Raw genomic sequence first — 17,502 nt, 5'->3', positions numbered from 1 at the left:
CACAACCTGGTAGTTATAGATATTCCATTTCAGGGACATTTCCAGCCTCAGAGAACCTTTTCTTTTGATAGGATGCTTTTAGCAGATGAGGTATTTGTTGCTCATATAAAAGCTGGATTATCCAGTTTTTGGGAAATCGATAGGAATACAGCTGCTCCCTCTGTAGTTTGGGATGATTTAACGGCAGGGCTCAGGAGGGAGATTTTGAGCTTTGGGATTCATAAGCAGAGACAGCATAACTCTTTCATCCAGGCTTTACATGATGATCTTATAAGGGCTGAATGCAATTTGATGCAATGCATGTTAAATAATGGGTCAAGTACTTCGGCGCAAACGGAAGTAGCTCGCTGTAGGGCCAGGATTAATTCTTAATGGTCTAAGGCCACTGCGTGCAGATACCAAATATTTAGGTGAGAATGCTACGAGTTTGGGGAGGCCACAGGCAGGTGCCTTGCAAAACGGACTCTAAATAAATAGATCGAGCGAGGAATAGCTTCCTTGGAGGATAAGACAGGGAGATTAGTTAGCACACCATCTGAGATTTTAGTGGTGCTGGGATCCTTTTATCAGGACTTGTACACAGAAGATGTAAGACCAAGGAGATCCGGGCTGGATTTACTACCATAAAATCTGTTTTAAACTCTTGCTGCTGAAGACTCGACATGTCTAGATGCACCGATCTCCCTTGTAGAAATTGAAGAGACTATTAAATCATTAGCGATAGGCAAAACTTTGGGCCCGATAAATTACCTCTAGAATTTTATACAAACTTTTTTCAAGAACTTAAAACAAATATGCTGTCCACCTGTCTGGCAGCTCAGCGGGGGCAAGTACCAGTATCATGGGATGCTGCTAATATTATCATTTTTAAAAAAGGGATTAAGTATGAACACTGTGGGGATCATATAGACCTATTTCTCTTTACAATTGTGATGATAAAAGCTATGCTAAAATCTTGGCAATGCTTTTTGCCAGGGTAATAGCTCCCTTGGTTTTGATTAGTCAGCATTGTTGTATCCCAGAAAGAGGCACGGTCAGTCACATTAGTCGAGATGTGACTCTGTTTACATGGCTAGAGCTCAAGAGACCCCATTGGGGCTATAAACTCTTGGATGCTGAAAAGGCGTTTGACCGTGTCACCTGGGAATTATTATGGATAGTATTGCTCCATATGGGCTTTGGGATGGGCTTCATTAATTCGGTGAAAGCTCCGTGTAGATCTCCCACAGCCCGAATATGTGTGATGGGCTTAGAGTACGAGACTGTTAATATTTCTAGAGGGAAAAGACAGGGATGCCCTTGCTCTCCTTTATTATTTGCATTATATATTAAGCCTTTTTTGGCCCAGTTAGAGCAAAGTATGATTATTCAACCTGTACACATTCAGCCGGAAGAATATAAGGTGTTTGCCTACCTGGACGATGTGGTTACCAGCCACAGCAATGGCTGAAATAGAGCGACTGGCCCTGTTCTTTGGTCAAATGTCAGGATATAAATTAAATACTGTGAAAACGCAGACCATCTGTACAAACCAGGCTAGTTTTGATAATCCAAGAGTTACACCGGAGGAAGTTTATTTAGGCATTAAGATTGGAGCTTGTTTGGCTGAATTAGTGGCTGTTAATTGGGGGCCTATGTTGGGAATAATTAAGTAAGAATTGGGTAGGATTGAGTATCTACATCTCTCATTGGTTGGTCGGTGTAATGTTTTAAATATGAACATATTGCCTAAAGTGTTGTACTACTATAGGTCAGTTCCCCTAAAGCTTAGTAGTGCGCAGTTGCAGAACTTGGTAGATATATGAAATATGTGATAGATTCATCTGGGGCAGAAACAGGCCCATAGAGCAATGAAGTTTATGACCCTACCCAGATTGCGGGCAGGCTGGGCAGTCTCTAATTTCACATTTTACTACTCTGCATAATTCTTGCAAACCATGAGGATCTTATTAACTGAAGAAATGAGCAGCAACTCAGCAGATGCCCCTTCTATTTATCAAATGATGCTTGTCACAGAAAGATACTTCTTTAGTCTGAAAGTAAGTTACTACACACCCATATTCGAAAAACAGTTATTACCCCCTATTTTCTGGAACATAATCATGAGTAGGTGGAAAATAAAGGTGATAACAATTATTGGGGATTTTTATGAGAACGATTATATCTATACATTTGCTGCATTTGGGGAGAAATATTGCCTGCCTAACACAGATTTTTTAAAGCTCTTACTGATACGGGACTATCTTCAGAAAAGGCTGCAACAGGTGATAATAGGTAAAGATGGTCTTATTGAAGCAATCAAACGTAGGGACAAGATCAGTAGTCTCTATATGTGCCTCTTGGAAATGCAGGTAGATGATCTAAAGGTTTAGAACAAGAAATGGAATATCATTCTAGGTCAGGGTGATGGACTCTTACATGCGTCCATTACGATGGCTGAGAAAATATTGATCTCCTCAAGTCTTACGGTTCAGCATTTTAAGACCATTTTTAACCTTTATCATACACCCGCAAAAATTTAAAAATGTAGAAGTGGGGGGGGGGGGGGTGGGTATGATGGGAAATGTTATTGCTGTCGGGCTGATTCAGATGACAGCCTTCATGCGTTTTATACATGCACTCTTTTTAGGTATTGAGGCTTTCTTAGCTGAGGTAACTAGGTTTGAAATTATGATCACTACCTTGGCCATGGTATTGGGTATCTCAAGGGGTCTGGAAGCCGGACTGGCTATACCACAAGTTAACTATCTTCTATTTATGGCGACCGCAGTGGCCTGGCTGTGTATAGCCTCTTCGTGGCTCCAAAAAGAACCACCCACCTTTGATATGTGGGGAGCTAGACTCCATGCTTTTTAAAAATCTTTAGCATAGCTTATATTCCCTGAAAGGACCTCGCAGACGAGGCAGAGGTCTGAGGGTCTGGGGAGCTATACTTGACCATTTGAACGTGGAATTAAATGAACCTTAATATCTTATTAGCTGTACACCTTTTGGTTGGCTATGATGGTTATGTTAATTTATGTATATATTTATTGCTGTCAGTCTTGAATTTGAATATGATACATATGTAATCTATGTAAAAAAACATTTGATATATGGTATTTCAGGACAAACCTCTTGCTCCATTCTAATCTAACCGGTCTATATTTTCTTTTTTGTATTTAAATATATCATGGCAAAATAAAAATAAAACAAAAAAATTAAATGTAGCTTCTTCAGCTTGGAAGACTAACAAAAACCGTGGCACATTTAGTTTGCGGGTCAGTTTAAGGAAAAATGTACATTAGATATGTAGAAGAAATAATTATGAAAAAATACTTGATAAGAAGAAATAATTTTCAAAGAGTTGGTTCTTAAAGATTTCTTTTTACTTCAAAAACGAAATTCACACCTTCACTGAAGTCTGCTTTTAGGTCAAGCCTAGAGCAGTGCATGCGCTGGTCTGCGAGACTTTTAGTAAGGGGGCTTCAGAAAGCTCAACACATGCTAGTGTGTGTGGTTTTGTTTTTCTCACTTTCCTCATAGGCTATTGGGCTTTGCGTGCATCTTTCTAAGAAAGACAGCACGCAATTGGGCAAAGGCGGGTGCATGTCCTGCCTTTGCTCTGCCCACGGCCTATTGTTTGCGGTTAACCACAGCAGCTACATCTTTTTTCAATTATCATGCCCAGACACTGGCGCAATAATTGAAAACAGATTGCTCGCTCTCAGGCTTGTTCTGAATTTGGGGGATGTGCCTATTGTGTGCGGTTTGAGCGATCCCTGAAGACAGTAGACTGCAGTTCGTCGCCGCTTGGTTTCCAACTCATAACAATTACATTAATGGATGAGTGTCCCTCTACGTGTTAAAAAAGCGTCTGGTGAAGGCAAAGTCCCAGTTCTAGTCCACAAACGTCCGGTGTCTCCGGTCTCACCATTAACTCTGCTGTCCCATTTGAACTATTACTACATGCAACGTGTTCGTACTTTCATTCGTCATCATGCACTGCACTTTGGCAAGCCTTGGAAAGATGGCGAAGGTTTCAGACATGTACGATGTAACATGGGAAGGTAAATATACGGGCTTGGGGTCCAGAACCATACATGTCACTTGCATGGGCAGAAGGCAGAACTCACAGAGTTGGTGAAGAGGCAGGTGTAACTTGTTAATTTCAGAGAAGGTGCCCCTGTAGTGCGCCATGGGACTTTAATCGCTGACTCTCTGCTCCCCTCTAATGTTCTGCATTTCTAGTGTTCACTGTGCCACTGCAATTTAGTGTTTGCACTGTCCACCGTACCATCCCTTAGGGATTCCATATCACACCATCTCGTATGGACAACAGGTTCCTAATCCCTGACTTTCCTTTTGTAAATAAATATTTTCTGTCTTGTTAGTTTGAAGTGTTTAAAGACTACAGCTATCAAAACGCTCTGAATGATATCCAAGCCCCAGAAACACTGTATTGTAATTCTATTTATATAGCGCTTATTACCCCTTACGAGACGCCTAGCTGACACTAAGTTATCCAGCAAACTGGCTCTTCATTGTTTTCTATCTCCGACAACCTTTCTCATCATCAACCCCCCTTCTCCCCACCATATGTATGTATATATTATGACTTATATACAGAATGTGAAAAGAAGCTCGCTACATAAATGAGAGGATACCACCGCCTTCCTCTGCCAGTTTAAATGGTCTTCCATTGCGTCGTCTGCTAGCATTCCCCGTCAGCCCCCTTTAGTCCACTGCCCTCGTTAATCAGTTATGTTATTTGCTTAGCCTCTCTGTCTGATCAGCCTGCTCATGTCCTCATTTGCAGTGCCCTCGGTACAGAATCATAGCCAGGCAGAACCCCTTCTTGTCAATTTATACAATTCAGATAACCTTCAAATGCGGTCTTAGCTTCTTCACTCTCTCTTTACAGCTCTAAGCGTTATAAAGGTTTAGAAAGTGACCGCATTTTATTGCACAGGATCGGATGTCTGTAGTTCCCTACATGAGCATAGGGCAGAAGTGTTGTACAGTGATTGATCATTAAGGAGAGTTGAAGCTTGTAATTCTGTTTTGGATTAAGGAATGAGATGGACATAAGTCTTTGTTTTCTGCAAACTAGATGTTTAATTCACAGCATGTTTCTGTCATAATTTGTTCATTCTATTAAATGGTCACTATTGAGGTGGTAAATGATAATCCTTGGTTTTCGTGGTGTTATGAAGCTGCAGGTCTGATAGCAAGAATATTATTGAAACCTGGTGATATTTATTGTTTAGTTTACATTTTAAAGTAGCTGTTGTTCTTTGTGCAATCTACCATTAGCTTGTTTAATTTGGTTGTTCACTTGTACATAATGTTTTCTTGGTCGTATATAAGGTAACAAAAATGCTTCTGACACTGCTTTATTATAACCTTTCAGCATGCTGCAGACTTTTGTACGATTCAGAATCATTTTTGTCCACCATAAGCGTGGAAGGGTATACTCAGATGTGAGTCCCTAGCTCATTGCACCATCAGGATTCAAGCAAGCCGGGCCGAAGACGGCTGAAATGCCAGAAACCGGTCCCCGGTAGCTTGTTTCCTTCCCAGTATAAGAATTGGCTTGGTAGTTTGGTCTGCCCTGTTCCCATGATGCACTGGGGCAGGGTCAGACTAATTTGCATATAGCCAAGTTCTGAGCTGGGATGGTGCAGTGAGCTAAAAAACGGTGATGGATCAAGCCCTGATCTTTGGACTGGGTAAGAGTGGTCTGCTTAATTCAGACACTCTGTTCATCACCACCCCCTTTTCTGAATCATTTTTGTCCACCATAAGCGTGGAAGGGTATACTCAGATGTGAGTCCCTAGCTCATTGCACCATCAGGATTCAAGCAAGCCGGGCCGAAGACGGCTGAAATGCCAGAAACCGGTCCCCGGTAGCTTGTTTCCTTCCCACTATAAGAATTGGCTTGGTAGTTTGGTCTGCCCTGTTCCCATGATGCACTGGGCCAGGGCCAGACTAATTTGCATATAGCCAAGTTCTGAGCTGGGATGGTGCAGTGAGCTAAAAAACGGCGATGGATCAAGCCCTGATCTTTGGACTGGGTAAGAGTGGTCTGCTTAATTCAGACACTCTGTTCATCACCACCCCCTTTTCTGAATCATCGCAGACTTTTGTACAGCACAGCTTTAAGACATAGGCAAAGTCAATATATCTGGCTAAACACTTATAAGGTCCCAAAGGTGGGACCTATTGGTTATGCCAATGCTTGTTATCTAGTTACTTATGTCAGCATGGCATATGTGATCATTTTGAGGACACAAGGCTTTGAGTGCATGCATTATAGGGTGCAAATGATTCCTCCATGTTTGGTTGGTCTATGACAACAAAAATAGCAGGGCCTGTTACAGCTAGCCCCTGGTGACTTTGCTCCCTAGCCCTGGTGACTTTGCACCCTAGCAACTTTTATACTTTGAAACGAATGTGGGGTGTTGTAAAACCACAGCTACTAAATATACATTTTTCAAAAGTCCACAGGTTTCTACCACCTGCCCTAGGGCTATGTGCAGAGGGGATTAACCACTTGCAGTGGCTTGGGAACAAGTCCTTGCCCATGGCCAGATCATGCGGCTGACTTGTGCTGCGCACCACTAGAGACCATGTGCAGTGGGCATTAGCTGGCCATAGCCAGTTCATTGCAGGAGATGAGCTGACACACTAAAGTGGGTGAGGAGTTGTAGAGTAGTCAATGCCAGCGTTTAAAAGGAAGAGTTTGCCATATAATAAACAGAGCTCAAAAATCCTGATAGAGATCAGTTACTTGAACAAGGCCTACCTGGGAAGCATATATCCCTCTGGTCATTGGTAGGTGGGATAATATCTATTCATATATAATGTATTTCTGGAGCATAAGTGCAAGGGCACCCTGCTCATGCGGTTGGCGTGATACCTTCATACCCACTTTACACCCTGACAGGACTTAGGGAGACCCTTTATTGACCTTTAAGGAAAATGGCGAGAAAAACATCCGTGTGAAAATGTCCTCTTTTTTCAGTGGAGAAAGTTTATATAGCTGCAACTAATATGCCGGTACATAAAACTTTTTTGAAAATCTAGTTTTCTAATTTTACAGGTTATGCACTCATACCCTAACAATCAACCTTTCATTTTCAACTTCCACAAGTTATTCGAAAGTGAGACATTCCGCCAGTGGTTTCATTTTACAAAAGCGTTCAAAATTAACGCTTTAACAGGAAGAAAGGAAAAACCTGGCGATCTGCCCATTTGAATCTTTGAGTAGGAAATAAATAGTGTGCATGCTCAAAACCTCATTCAAGGTCAAACTTATTCTGAATTCTCCTTGTGAAATATTAGCTTCTGAGTTGTTGATTTTTGTTTTTCTGCCATCTGACTATTAAACATTTGTTTTTCCAGCTATGTGCATCCTTTGCATCAGCACCCCGGCAAGAACACGGCAAATTCTACGAATTTCGCACATATGACGTCAAGCCAGCCAAAATGAATGACTTCATGAAGCTACTCGCGGACCGGATCCACATTCGAACAGCTCATTCTGAAATGGTCGGTTTTTGGACTGTGGAGATGGGTGGTCTAAACAAGGCCTTTCACATATGGACATACGGTAGGATTCCAGTATCTCTTGCTGACATGCCTCAGAATGACTGCCTTCACTACTTAAAGGCAAAGCTGTTGGCTTATTTTCCAAGCACATGTTCCACTATCCAAGGAGAAATATAGATCAGTGTATTTAGAAAAGTAAAAACAAGTTAGAAAAACGTTAAAACTGTTTCACAAAGTAGTTCAAGTACTGACACGACCCATTCGCCTTTCAGTTAATAAATGCGTTCTGTATAGTGGGGATATTACCCAAAGGTGTTAGAGCGCTTTACAATAAAATAGGTGTCGTTACAAGAGATACAAAGTGACAAAAGTTACTAGATACAGTAATTGCAAAAGATACAAGGAGTAGGGTCGAATCAAAAGGTTATTTGCTTGTTTCAGTCCTTACTAAGGCACATATTATACACCGATTATCAGGGGAAGTAGGGGGTGAAGTTAGTAGCAGCAGGGTTTTGTAAGGTGAGACAGGAGTGGTGCAGTTTAGATTCAGTCTTGGGTACACTTTTGGGGGAGTTTATCTACGGGGAAAACTGGTCAAAATGTCTTTCTAGGTCAAAATGTCTTTGTAGCAGAAGGGCTTTCAGCCCCTCTTTGAAGATCAGAAGTGAGGTGGTGGTACATAGTTTCGAGGGTAAAGAGTTCCATATTCCAGTCGCACTACCTGAGAAGGTGTGTGCCATAAGTCATTCCTTTGTCAAGGTCAGAGGCTCAAACAACTAAGCTTCTGCATATCACAATAGTCTGGTGCCACCCTCATCCCCCGAAATCTTCAGTTTTTTCGACTAGGTAGTGAGTAGTGGATGTATACAAGGCCTTGTGGATGATACAGGCAGTCTTATAAATCACCCTGGTTTGACTGGGGAGCCAGTGAAGAGTGACAAATATTGGTGAGATATGGTTGTTTCTTTTCACCCCATAGATGAAGCATGCTGCTGAGTGTAAAACTGATTTCAGAGGGGTGAGGTGGGTCTTGGAGAGACCTGTCAAAAAGGAGTTCCAATAGTCGATAGTAGAGAGAACCAGTGATTGAGCAAGAGATTTCAGGTCTTGTTCTGAAATGTAGCAGTGGATTCCCCAAAGAAGGTATAGTTGCTATTACATGTTCCTGGCCATGTTGTTGATTTGGGTTTGTAGGTTGAGCAGTGAGTGGTTGAATGTGTGCTCCTCTTTGAATAATATAGGTCATTTCTAACATGCAGAGGGTTTGCCTGTTTAAGATCTGTAATTTTTTTAAGAAGCCAATGGCGTGTGTTAGCTTTAAGGAAGTCTTTATTGGTTACATCTTTCTTTTTCCATACAAGATATTTATATTTGTGCTCTGGAGATGCAACAGCCGACCCGTGTTTCGCCCTAGGTGGTCATAATAAGTTCACAAGATGCACTAATTCAGAGTTTACCAGACCTGAACCCAGACACAATAAAATTTCTCTCCATCTGGTTTTCGGGGCCTTTTTATATCCCTTATCACTGGCTCACTACTGCATCAACCTTGGGTAAGAACCTCCTGGTGCAGGCTGCATAACCTGATCGACCTGATGATTATGCACACACGTGATTAGATAGCGGAGAATCAAGATATACCGCTAAGATACCACCATACCCATCACGTGCATGAGGGTCTTTTAAATTGGGACTCACCCCCCGTTCTTCCTGCATACCTAAGGTTGTGCAGGACGAGTGATCCTTTCTCATCTGATTAGCATATGTACTTTGGAAACTGAATGGATCAGCTTTTCACCTCCCCCCTCTTTGATTGGAATGGGAATGTGCCATGTATTGCTCAAAGCTGATGATAAAGGAGGACCTCAAGCATTGTGGAATGGGGGCTTGGTGTACGCAAAGAGAGGTAGGAAGTGGTTATTGGAGTCTAGATCCAGAAAGATTGTGAAGCAATTCCTGCATGCTCTCGTCCGGGCACTCTCATCTTGTATTTGCAGTAGGGGGTTGCACACAATTGGAACAGGGGGAGTGTACAGGCAGGGGAGTCTAGCAATCCATTGCATGCGATTGCACACTCACTGCTCATATCAATTTCTGTCAGCGCAGACTTGTATAGTTTGAAGAGTGCCATGTCATTAGGCTGGGTTATGCCTGGGAAGAAACCCTGCCATTTTACTTGCACACATTTCTTAAGTTGCCTTCTTTTTTACAAGGTGACTTTTGACATACATTTGCTTGCATGACTCTACAGGACTAGTTTCCCTGAAACCACATTACTATAATTTCCACTTCATAGGCACACTATCATGACACCTTCAACATTTAGTACAAGGCCTAAACATATATTGTGCATTTGTTGTTGGTTGTTGTTGGCCCGTAAGGTGACAAAGCTCTCACAAGAGGATAAACAATGTCAGCCTGTCTAAGTAAGGCCCCAGCACAGAAGCATGCATATTGTTATTATATATACACAAGTATTTCTGTCTTAAAATCAGAGGCGCACTCTGCTGTCTCTATGAAGTTGCTGTTTGTCAGAGTCTCAGCCTAGTTGATTCATGTTTTCCCTCTGCGAGGAGGAAGGACCAACCTGTGACCAAGACAGAGCTTTGAATACATTCACCGGCAAGTAATAGGGAGTTAGATTATTTAGCAAGGAATTTTGGCAGATTATCCGCCTAAGGCACCTAGGTTAAGGAGCGCATAGTAGGAGTACACACAGTACTTATATGCCAGCATATATACTATGCTTTATCACTATGGTGGAATTGTTTATCCTTTTTCAATTTTCTCACATCGCTAATCACTCTCATCTGCTTCTATCTGCAAATCATTGCAGTGCATATATTTTATACAAGAATCACAATGGTTCAATAAATATTGAAATGTCATGTTGCGTTTTTCTTGTCTATCTCTCTGGGTATGCATGAGTGGCTGAGCGAAAAGGTTCTAGATTGTTGTCATAATTTCTTGAGGAGTCAAGGTTATCATGTTCTGAGGTTGCCAATCTATTTTTGACCTTCCCAGGTTTAGGGGCACTTATGATGGCACTGTTAGCTAGCAGGAATATAGGCCAACGTATCCTGAGGGCATGCACAGAATCAGTCTGGCACAATCCAGGCGCTTATGTTGTCCAACAAATGCACATTTTCCTTCTGAGAAAGAAGCTGTACAACAAGGCAGGGTGTGGCTTAGTCTGCCTCAACAGAGGTGTGTAGTTGAAATTGTGTGGAGTAAAGCTAAAATTAGCATATTGAGCCTAAGCACATAGTGCATACAGGGACATGTCAGGAGCTCCAAAGCCCCCCCTGCTGGAATGGTAGGATGAGTGCCTCCCATGCGGTCATTGGTTGCTTGCCAACACCAACCAGGGCTACAAGATTGGAACGCAGTCACCGGAGGAAATGTGCAGTGAGTGGGATTGGCAGGTTTATGAAGAGGCATAGAAACCTAGTCAATCAGACCATTTTCGCGATAGCTATCTAACCCAATAAAGATAGTGCCAGGTGAGTCCACACCGGGATTCTCTCTTCCAGTCACACAATAGCACAGCTATAGTTGGACTTCCAGAGTTGGTCATGGTCAGGGCTGAGCTAAATGCCCAGGTATCGGACTCTCTGTTTTATATTTTAAATCTTTTAAGGGACCTTCTACTTCACAATAGCTGCTATTGTTATTGGATTATAGAGTATGATATATAACATTTTATGTATTTTTATGTATATGCAATGCTTGTGCTGTACTTTTATGATCCAAGTGGTCGAAATAAGGTGTTTGATGATGATGTTTATTGTGTTTTCTAGTTACTGGGTGCAGTAAAAGCCACTCTCTCAGTTTTTACCCAGAATAAATTTAGGTCAATCAAACCAGACAGAAATAAGGAAAAGATCTGTTAACTACTGGGTCACACTGATTTTTATGTGGAAAGCACAAAATCTGAATGTTACACTCCATTTCAGAGGGCCTAACTCATATTAGGTACTATTTGTTGCACCCTTTAAAGTCTGAACCCTGGGGTATCGGATTTTGACAGGTACTATAAATAGAATTTATAATAAGTATCCCAAAACACTGGGCCCGATTCACAGAATTAACTTAAGACAAAATCCTAAACTTACTACTTTTGGTATTCATAGAATGCAGTTACTACTTTTGGTATTCACAGAATTAATTCACGACTACTAACTGTACCTCCTCACTCGGGCCGGAGAGTCCAGCCCGGAGGCGGAGATTCCAGCCTGGAGGTGGGACTTCCGGCCCGTAGGTGGGAATTCCGGCCCTGTGGTGGAGATTTAGCCATGGCCGAAATCCCCACCTCCGGGCCGGAAGTCCCACCTCGGGCCGGAAGTCCCGCCTATGGGCCCGAGTGCGGACGTAAAGTTAGTAGTCGTAAATTCATTCTGTGAATACCAAAAGTAGTACGTTTAGGATTTTGTCTTAAGTTAATCCTGTGAATCGGGCCCACTGCCCTTAGAAATACTGTAGGATATGAAGCATGTGGAAGGACTATCACCAGGTACTGGATTGTGTGTAGAATAATGATATCTGGTTGATGTTAAACTCAAGGTATAAAGTGTGCTAATCTAAGCTAAGTTGCACATTAGCTGTCTCTATTTGGAAATCAACAAAAAGTATTGTAAAAAAAAAAAGTGTCTCAAAACACATTTCAAAAATTTGTCTCTAAAGGCTTTCCAAGTCAGTCATATAAATCCCCCTATTTTTTACAGATTTTAATTGCGTTTTTAGTATCTACAATAAAATTTAAATGATATAATCCAGTTCTCAGTATTAAGAGACCAAGAAATGCTCCATGGTCTGAAGATCAGTTTTTAGCCACCTCAAAAGCCTGAGTTATCGACCTGCGAACCATTCGTAATTTATAGGAATAACTTGGAGCACAGCCAGTAATTGCGGTTGCTGAACTGTCTGGCGAAGAATCACATTCAGCCTTCAGTATACATCGATGCAAAATGAAGAAACCCAGAGTCAATTAAAAATCAGAGCCTATCATGTTTTTACAAGCATAACTGTATCTGTAAATCAAATTCCATTGGATACAATTTAAATTCATACGATCTACAAATGCAACAGCGGACTCCTGGAACCTCACCTCTGACACAGTTCCTTACAATTAAATAATGGTGCACTGTTTCCAAGGTATCAGCTGTTGCTTGACACCACTGCTGAACAGAAACACGTACACATAAATGACAAAATGGGGCACCTACAAAAGAGTCCAGAATTCCTTTTGTGTATTGGTTATTTCCTATATTTAAATGTTTGTAGTCTTTCATAAAAACAGCCAGGGTTGCATCCAATGTGTTTCGTTCAGCAAAACTGAACTTCATCAGGGCGTATTTTTAATGTGAAACCAATGTCTCCCTGTACAAGTGCTTTCTCAGAAAGTCCATTTGGATGCTTGCCACCTTATTGTCTTGCGGCACAACAGTTATCCATTTCGAGCTGGGGTCAAAATGTTCCCCAGCCACAACACTGAGTCCGTCTCTATCCTCAAACTGTCAAACACCTCCTCACATCGCGAGCGGCAAATATTTCTGAAAAGACTACAACATTTTCAATAAAGGAAATAACCAATACACAAAAAATGAATTCTGGACTCCTTCATCGGTGCACCATTCTGTAGTTTATGTTTACAATTGTAAATTCATGTCTAGTTTCATCTTAAGTAAAAATTCTCACCTATCTTGGATCACAATGTTTCCGATGTTATTCCTGCCAACTCAGCCACCTGTTTCCCCCTCTTTATTGATGAAAACCCTTTTTCTTTCCTTGATGTTTGAGAGCAAAAAGTATATTAGAAAGGCACTTGAGACAATTTCATCAACACCAGCATTTATCTTGACAATATTAACATTCCAGGAGCTTTAAGGTTTTCAAGTAAACATAATAGGATTTCTATCAGCCGTGAGTATGTTTAAAAGAAAACTATAGATTAACATATCTTTAATGTTTATTAATCTGTCTGACATCCAGCTTTTTCAAGACAGTGTTTTATTATCAAACTACAATGCTAAATTCGCTGCGTTCATCCAAATGGAACCAATTGTATAAATATGTCTCTTTCCTATTTGTGAGTATTTGTTTAAAAAGTAAGGATGAAAAGGGTGCTTGTGAAGGAAAGACATGCACTTCTATGTAGATCCCCAAAACTAGAGTTTTCCTCAGGTATATAGTTGAAGCATATAGCTCATCCAATCAGAACACTGTGAACCCGAAATACTCGTGGAAGGAGCAAATCCAAGAGCAGGGAGGACAGCTATCCAATCATGAGCATGGGGCTGACCCAAAGCCCTCTCGTATAATTTATTGAAAATAATTGGTATGCCTACAGACACAGTGTCTGTAGCCAACACATAAACATGTGAGAATCACAAAGAATAATCCTGATGATACTCATTAAAAAAGCAGCCCAAACAATACCCCGGGTACTCTTTGATATAAGCTCCTAGTTTTGATTGACTTCTTAATACTAACAGTGGAATAGACAGTTTGGACGACATACAACTTAATTGTATGTTAACATAGTCCCAAGAAGTTGAAGTTTAATTTTCACAGCATGGAAAATTAGCTAGATTCGTATCCATAACAATCGTAATAAGGACACGGGACATAGTCTCTACATTACTTTTCTTAGCGCCGATTAAATATTACCATCCCAGAACAATTTAATTATCCAATGTTTTTGCCTACAGTTGGTAGGAGCAGGCAACATCTCTGGTTTTCTCAAGTGCATTTTGTGCCCTAATATGTTTCCAAAAGGCATTATATTAGTATCTAATAAAGGTATACCTAACTTTTAGTCAAGATTCATAATACATACCATTCTGTATTGTGCTTTACCAATTCTGAGCTCAGAATTACCAAACTTCCTGCCTAAACGAACCAACTAGCTTCTCTAGGACCAGATCAGGGAGCAGGTCTGACAGTAGACATAATGTCTTATCCCATAAATAAAGTTTCATATACCAAAACCAAACTTACTTGAAAAGGATTTCAGATAACTTCAACCAATACAATTTTGCCAAACTTGCAAATGTACAAGCTGCCTCACATTGTCACAAGTGTGTCAACCCTCAACAAACCCAGAATGCAGAGAATGGAATAATGCTTTAATAATATCATTTCAATAGCATAAACTTTCAGCAAAATCTTTATTGCTGTAGTAATGAAATCTGGTTGGCAGGACACCACTAGATTGGATCACGCAAGCCAATGGCTTCAGATTCAGAACTGAGCACTCAACAGTAACATCTCTCGCTCATGGCTTCTAACATGGTACTTTAACAGGCACTGGCCAAGTCAGTAGGTTTTCTCTTTAAATACCAAGCGATTTGCTCTGCCAGTGCTTGTTTGGACCACCACGTGATCCAGCGGGCCAAAGGAAATTCAGTCTCATATGAACAACTCTACACCACGATACTCACCATAATTCATAAATCTATCACCAGGCCCATAAATGACTAAGACATGAATTGACCAACTGAATCATATGACCTAATTAATCAGAAACACGTTATAATACATTTAATTAAGTCAGTATAATAGGCAATGGATTAACTAATGGTAACTCAAGGAAACAAACAAGACCAGCTTGTCATTTCAAAATCTATTTTATTAACTTTATTATAGAGCAAAATGCATTTTGAAGCAAAAATTCTTTTATTAGCAATTTTATTAAGCAACATTATTTATGAGAAACGCACATTTGACTGTCAGCTCAAACCAAAATCAGCATGAGAAGTGCTCAAACATTTAGGAAAAATTCCCTAAACCCTATTTCCCTAATTTTAACTAAAGAAAACCTAAAGGGAAAAAGTAAAGTCTTAATGGATCTTACGTGAAACGAAAGTTCGTCAGCATCTCTGGAGCATAGGAACAAGCCAGCAGTGCTCTTTGCAAGGGGGCAATTTTTATACCTTTTTCCTATCTTAAACTAACTAAAAGAATACAAGTATTCGAGCAACACGAAGTATGATTGGACAAGAAATGTTGTCCGATGAAGTCATTTGCCTTTCGCATAGCAAAAATCATGTTTCTTCAAGAGCGGCACTGTTCATAGACTAAGAGTGTCACAGGCTCTTCCGTGACTCGCAACATTAGGTAAATTACCCAATGCTTCCTCTGTCCAAGCTTTTCCGCCGCTGCACATCCTGTCCTTGACCATGAAAGTTCCGTAAAAAAAAGAACATTCACTACTTCCACACTGCCTTGCTTTTACAAGCGACTTTCAAAGAATTATTGAAGAAAATATTTTCTTTTTCATACTCTGCTGTGCAAGGCCCAACTTTGACAGGACTTGGGACATCCATTTTAGAAATAGTCCACAGGCCTCTTTTAGCATGACTCTAGTATGCAAGGAAACACAAGACAATACTTAATTCAGGAAATGATAATTATTCTGTTACCCACCCCCTTTGCTAATATTAACCCATTAGCCAATGTTACCTAGCTTTGCATACAAAAGATAAACATAGCACAATCACATGAAAAGACACAACATAAACAAAAGCACATTTAAAAGAATGCACATGCTATTATTTGAAACAGCCGCAGTTAATGTTTGACAAAACGAAAAACAAGGTAAATGTATTATTTAAAACGGAATAACAAACATGACAAGAGCACAAATAATTACACCTGCATGTTTGTGTAGGTGCACATTATTCTAGGTTGTGTCAGTACAAAAACGTGCAACACTCATTAGTAAATTAAAAACTATGGGAGTTTTAATTCAGCGTGCTTTAATTCAAAATTTATTCTAAAAGTCCGCTCCATCAACTCCCTCATCTGGTGATTTATAAATCACCAAACAAACCCAAAAATGTATTCCAAATTTTACTTTTAGTAATGTCATATAATGATCTCTCTCTGTGTTAGTAAATCTAAACTCCTGTTTCATCAGTCTGTCTTGAACTCTCATATTGAGCCCTGCGGAATTCATTCATTTCTATCTCCTTCTCCTGAGCCTTTCTGAGTTTATAAATCCTTCTTTTTTCCCTCACGTGCTTCTTTCTCTTGTGAATCATGCAACTGATTTTTAACAAAAGTGTCACTATAACAATGATTATTACAGGATAAAGCACTTTGCCAATGATTGAACTGCCAATTTCTGCAAACCATTCTTTAATTGCCCCAAATCTTTTTGCCAATTGTTCAGAAAAACTGTCACTTTCCATGGGTTCTATTTCTGAGTGAAATTCTGTAATATTCTTGATCAATAATTCTATGTTCTGACTCTTGTCTGGGATATATGTGCAGCAGTGCTGAACATGCAAAATCCCACAGACTCCTCCCTCTTTTGCTAGGAGAATATCTAACGCAAGCCGGTTTTGCATAACCATGCTTCTGGTAGCAATGAGCTTAGTATTAACCAACTGAAAACCGCCTGCAGATCAGTGGACAACCTTTCAACAATTGTGGAAACCTTTCTGATTTTAATTGCATTCAGGGTAATTCCTACCGTAGGAATTATTGCGCCAAATATATCTCCCATGATCTCAGAAAAGCTTTCTCTTTTAAATCTATTCAGGTGTTTGCCAATTTCAAATGAACCTTCTCCATTTCTGTCAACATGAAAAATCTTAGGAAAGACAAGACCAAGGTAACATGTACCATACCAATGGTCTGGAAGCCTGGAATATGCTTTGTTTCCACAAACAAAATAGATTCCTGGGAAAATTGGGTCTTTACCACCTTTAAATCCCCATCCCCCTACAATTCGATAAATGTCCTCACATTGGCTAGCACCGACAAAATAATTGTCGTAAAGCGTGTTATCTCTTCTAATGCATAGCTTTCCACTAATTGGATCATCTATGTGAATAGCAGCATATCTATTTTCACCATTAAGCTTCTCGTCCTCGATTTGCCAAAACTTGGATTTTGTTTGTTTCAGCATCTCATTCCTTTTGTAAATCGCTCTTCTATCCTCAACCTGATCAAGAAAAGAT

The 17,502-nt window shown here is 40.4% G+C and overlaps 1 protein-coding gene across 1 annotated transcript in view; it reads left to right on the top strand.

Annotated features, from left to right (window-relative positions):
* Nucleotides 1-17,502, top strand: part of LOC147727603 (protein NipSnap homolog 3A-like) — a 260,865-nt gene that overhangs the window by 81,645 nt on the left and 161,718 nt on the right. Inside the window, exon 2 of the mRNA XM_086961634.1 lies at nucleotides 7,388-7,595. Coding sequence (XP_086817760.1) covers nucleotides 7,388-7,595 — 208 coding nt within the window. The remainder of the gene's footprint in view (nucleotides 1-7,387; nucleotides 7,596-17,502) is intronic.

The sequence above is a fragment of the Lissotriton vulgaris genome, chromosome 3_1, assembly GCF_964263255.1.
Source record: "Lissotriton vulgaris chromosome 3_1, aLisVul1.2, whole genome shotgun sequence".
Classification (NCBI taxonomy): domain Eukaryota; kingdom Metazoa; phylum Chordata; class Amphibia; order Caudata; family Salamandridae; genus Lissotriton; species Lissotriton vulgaris.
This window is presented reverse-complemented; position numbering and strand designations above follow the sequence as displayed.